This window comes from Alosa pseudoharengus, unplaced genomic scaffold (assembly GCF_046254945.1).
Source record: "Alosa pseudoharengus isolate Yale_2024_CS ecotype anadromous, Long Island Sound unplaced genomic scaffold, YU_APseudo_1.1 YU_APseudo_1.1_scf_23, whole genome shotgun sequence".
Lineage (NCBI taxonomy): Eukaryota > Metazoa > Chordata > Actinopteri > Clupeiformes > Clupeidae > Alosa > Alosa pseudoharengus.
The window spans coordinates 3,583,390-3,588,389 of record NW_027468685.1 but is presented as its reverse complement, the minus strand read 5'-3'; the positions used below and the strand labels follow the sequence as shown (position 1 = coordinate 3,588,389).

The following is a 5,000-nucleotide window of genomic DNA, read 5'->3' as shown; positions in this document are numbered from 1 at the left end:
CTAGTGTAGTGGATAAGTGTTGCTAGTGTAGTGGCTAAGTGGTGCGAGTGTAGTGGCTAAGTGGTGCTAGTGTAGTGGCTAAGTGGTGCTAGTGTAGTGGCTAAGTGTTGCTAGTGTAGTGGCTATGTGTTGCTAGTGTAGTGGCTATGTGTTGCTAGTGTAGTGGCTAAGTGGTGCTAGTGTAGTGGCTATGTGGTGCTAGTGTAGTGGCTATGTGTTGCTAGTGTAGTGGCTATGTGGTGCTAGTGTAGTGGCTAAGTGTTGCTAGTGTAGTGCTAGTGTAGTGGCTATTTATTGTTAGTGTAGTGGCTAAGTGTTGCTAGTGTAGTGGCTAAGTGGTGCTAGGTGTTGCTAGTGTAGTGGCTAAGTGTTGCTAGTGTAGTGGCTAAGTGGTGCTAGGTGTTGCTAGTGTAGTGGCTAAGTGGTGCTAGCTGTTGCTAGTGTAGTGGCTAAGTGGTGCTACTGTAGTAGCTAAGTGTTGCTAGTGTAGTGTTGCTAGTGTAGTGGCTAAGTGGTGCTAGGTGTTGCTAGTGTAGTGGCTAGGTGTTGCTAGTGTAGTGGCTAGGTGTTGCTAGTGTAGTGGCTAAGTGATGCTAGTGTTGCTAGTGTAGTGGCTAAGGAGCTAGATAGATAGATAGACAGATATACTTTATTGATCCCCAGGGGAAATTCAAGCTGGGTTTGCAAGAAGTAGCTTTGGTGGCCCTGCTATTAATTGACCACGCTGTAAATCATAGATATTTTGCGCTAAGCCCGCCGGCAAACACAAATCTTTGGGACATTACCTCAACCAAGAGCAACCTAGCGGCGAGCGAAGTGCATACCGCGTGCAATGTGATGTCCCCTTAAGTGTTTAAGACACCTGTAGGTTTCACCTTGCAGAAAAGTGTCCGCCAAATACAGAAAGAACTAAAATAAAGAATAAATGCTGCTGCTGATGATCTTGAGCAGCTTATGGCTCTTAACATATAGAAGCTTTGGTAACACTTTACTTGATGGGTGAGTTCATAACACATTCATAGCAGCTGTCATAAACTGCACATAAAGCATTCATGACTGTTTCATGAGACATGACTCAACATTCATACCAAACCTTTTATGAATATGAGTCATGTCTCTTTAAACAGTCATTAATGCTTTATGTGCAGTTTATGACAGCTGCTATGAATGTGTTATGAACTCACCCGTCAAGTAAAGTGTTACCGAAGCTTTTAACATACAGACAGGAAGCTGAATAGTATCAGATATGCTCATGCAGTTTTTGTTTTAAGGATGCAGTAATGCAAAGCTCTGAATGCTGCATTAATAAATGCCCCCTCCCTTTCCCCCCCCCTCTCTCTTTCTCCCTCCCCCCTCCTTCTCCCTCTCTTCCCCCCCTTCCTCTCCACCCCCCCCCCCCCCCCACCCCCCCTGCAGTAAAGCGGCGGCAGGTAAGATGAGTCTCTACGAGGCGTTTGCTCAGGCCACAGCGCTGGGGGACCTGCACACCTGCCTCATGATGGACATGAAGGCCTGTCAGGAGGACGACGTCCGCCTGCTCTGTTACCTCACGCCCTCCATCTACTCCGAGGTACACGCTCACACACACACGCACACACAAGCACGCATGCGCACACACACACACACACACACACACGCATGCGCACACACACACACACGTCCGCCTGCTCTGTTACCTCACGCCCTCCATCTACTCCGAGGTACACGCTCACACACACACACACACGCACGCATGCGCCCACACACACACACGTCCCCCTGCTCTGTTACCTCACGCCCTCCATCTACTCCGAGGTACACGCTCACACACACACACACGCACGCATGCGCACACACACACACGCACACGTACGCACACACACACACACACACACACACACACACGCACGCATGCGCACACGCACGCACACACGCACGCATGCGCACACACACACGCACACACACACACGCACGCATGCACGCACACACACACACACAGTTAAAATGGCTGGATGTAAATGTATGTGTTTATATTGTGTTTTCAGTTCCCTGATGAGACTCTGCGCAGTGGAGAACTGCTGAATATGATTGTGGCTGTCATTGATTCCACACAGGTGAATACGCGCACACACACACGCACACACACACACACACACACACTCAACTCAACACACTGTATTCACATTACAGTAAACTATTTATAATTAATATATTATTACTCAGCTGTAGCAATTCTGTTTCCATGCTAATAAACCAAATTGAATTGAATTGAGTTGAATTGTGTTAGTCCTGACCATAGACTGTATAAAATAGGTTTTGATCAGATTTGAATTTAATTGTGTTGAACGGGCTTTTTGCACGGAAGGCTCTCAATGCGGTCTCTTGGTTTCCACAGGAGCGTTAACTGTGTGGAACGCCATCTTCTGTTATTCTGCTCCTCACATCTGCATCCTAACACTCCGATACTGAATATCTTGTTTGCCTAATAATAACAATTTTAACACACGCATAAATCCTTCTCTATGGTAACCAGGGTTTCCGTTGTCCGGTAATTATCGGACATTGGCCGGAAAAAAAATGAAATGTCCGACAAAAAGCAGAAGTGTCGGGCGTATCTGTCGGAATCATGACGTTGGAAGTGGAGTTGCGGGGTTGCGGCCGCTCCAAGACACTGTCATTCTCCGTGTACACTGGACATGCAACTGTGTTCTGTACCCAAAGCATACAGTAGGCCTATGCTTTCTCTGTCTATGATCCGCAGGGTTAGGGCCTCCTCGACGAAGAGATTGCTGGTCCGCGGAGAATTTCCTGCACAATTAAACGGTATCATTGAACCGCGGATCAAAAGAAAAAGAAACTAAACATTTCCCAGAATAGGAAACATTTCTTAATTTATTGTTATCAAATAAAGAGGCATAGCCTTAGGGGGTAGTGGTGTGAGCGCTCATTCTTGTGTGTGCACATCTGTGTAAGTTAAACAGTGGAACCACTGGAGATAACGTGGGTAGCAGCAACAAACAACGTAGCCTTTTTAAAACAATGAACGAAGCGGACTCTTGCTGTCCATGAAAACATACTGGCTAGATCTTGTTAGGCATGTTTAAGTTAGGCTAATGAACATGTTGTATTCTATTCAGCCTGATTATGTCATTCTTTAAGCTACATAGCCTGTCTCCAGTTTTCCTCAACTTGACTAATTAAGAAGCGATAATAGGATATTTGACCAGCATATCATCAAAATGTCCGGAAAACTAAACCATTTTTTTCTAGCGGAAACTCTGATGGTAACGTGCTGATTCACTAGTGTAACACCAAACTGGGTCCGTGTAAACACTAATTACATTAACAATAGCGGCAGGTTCAAACACACCTGGCTCCATCGGAAACAAACGAGCCGTATGTGCAAAGAGTCCATTGTGTTAGTCCTGACCATAGACTGTATAAAATAGAGCCCGTTGTGTTTGTCCTGACCATAGACTGTATAAAATAGAGCCTGACCAGATTTCTATTCTTTCTCTCACTCTCTCTCTTTCTCTCCATCTCTGTCTCTCTCTCTCTCTCTCTCCTCTCTTCATCTCTCTCTCTTCATCTCTCTCTCCATCTCTCTCTCTCTCTCTCTCTCCATCTCTCTCCTCTCTCTTCATCTCTCTTTCCCCAGCTTCAAGAGCTAATGTGTCATGTGATGATGGGTAATCTGGTGATGTTCCGTAAAGACTCTGTTCTCAACATACTCAGTAAGTCTGTGTGTGTGTGTGTGTGTGTGTGTGTGTGTGTGTGTGTGTGTGTGTGTGTGTGTGTGTGTGTGTGTCTCCCTCTAGTATCTTGACTGGGAGATATTTGATCAGTACAGCATGTGTGTGAGCATGGGTAACTGTGTGTGTGTGTGTTTCTCTCTCTCTCTCTCTCTCTCTAGTTCAGTCTCTTAACTGGTTTGAGCAGTACAGCTCTTCTTTGTTTGTGTGTGTGTAACTATGTGTGTGTGTTTCTCTCTCTCTCCCTCTCTCTCTCTCTCTCTCTCCCTCTCTCCCTATCTCTCTCTCCCTCTCCCTCTCTCTCTCTCTCTCCCTCTCCCTCTCTCTCTCTCCCTCTCTCTCCCTATCTCTCTCTCTCTCTCCCTCTCTCTCTCTCTAGTTCAATCCCTTGACTGGGAGACGTTCGAGCAGTACAGCACTTGGCAGCTCTTTCTGGCCCACAGCATCCCACTGGAAACGATAATCCCCATCCTCCAGCACCTCAAATACAAGGGTAAAACACACACACACACACACACACACACACACACACACACACACACACACACACACACCATCATCTCCATCCTCCAGCACCTCAAATACAAGGGTAACACACACACACACACACACACACACACACACACACACACACACACCATCATCTCCATCCTCCAGCACCTCAAATACAAGGGTAACACACACACACACACACACACACACACACACACACACACACACCATCATCTCCATCCTCCAGCACCTCAAATACAAGGGTAACACACACACACACACACACCATCATCTCCATCCTCCAGCACCTCAAATACAAGGGTAACACACACACACACTCTCACACACATTTGTATTCTGTCTCTTAGCGTGTTGTACACACATACTGCCGGCACTCTTTGTCTTGTGCCAGTCAAGCCCATTCCGACGATTGTTTGTTCATCTCTCACTTTTCTTTTCCTTTTTCCCTCGCTCCCTCCCTCTCTCTATTCTTGCCCTCTCTCTCTCTATTCTCTCTCTATATATTCTCTCTCTGTATTTTCTCTATTCTCTCTCTCTCTCCCTTTCTGTTCTCTCTCTCTGTAGAACATCCTGAGGCGCTCTCATGTCTGCTGTTGCAGCTACGCAGAGAGAAGTGAGTAACAAGCACACACACACACAAGCACACACACACACACACTTACCTTACTTGAGCAATTTGTATGTTGTGTGTGTGTGTGTGTGTGTGTGTGTGTGTGTGTGTGTGTGTGTGTGTGTGTGTGTGTCTCAGACCCATGG

The 5,000-nt window shown here is 46.4% G+C and overlaps 1 protein-coding gene across 5 annotated transcripts in view; it reads left to right on the top strand.

Annotated features, from left to right (window-relative positions):
* Positions 1-5,000, top strand: part of ints3 (integrator complex subunit 3) — a 26,240-nt gene that overhangs the window by 16,364 nt on the left and 4,876 nt on the right. For all 5 annotated transcript variants that reach the window (XM_076301133.1, XM_076301131.1, XM_076301130.1 and 2 more), the window contains exons 20-25: positions 1,417-1,570; positions 2,025-2,093; positions 3,638-3,713; positions 4,111-4,224; positions 4,809-4,857; positions 4,993-5,000. The exon at positions 4,993-5,000 is cut by the window's right edge and continues 160 nt beyond it. In XM_076301133.1, coding sequence (XP_076157248.1) covers positions 1,417-1,570; positions 2,025-2,093; positions 3,638-3,713; positions 4,111-4,224; positions 4,809-4,857; positions 4,993-5,000 — 470 coding nt within the window. The remainder of the gene's footprint in view (positions 1-1,416; positions 1,571-2,024; positions 2,094-3,637; positions 3,714-4,110; positions 4,225-4,808; positions 4,858-4,992) is intronic.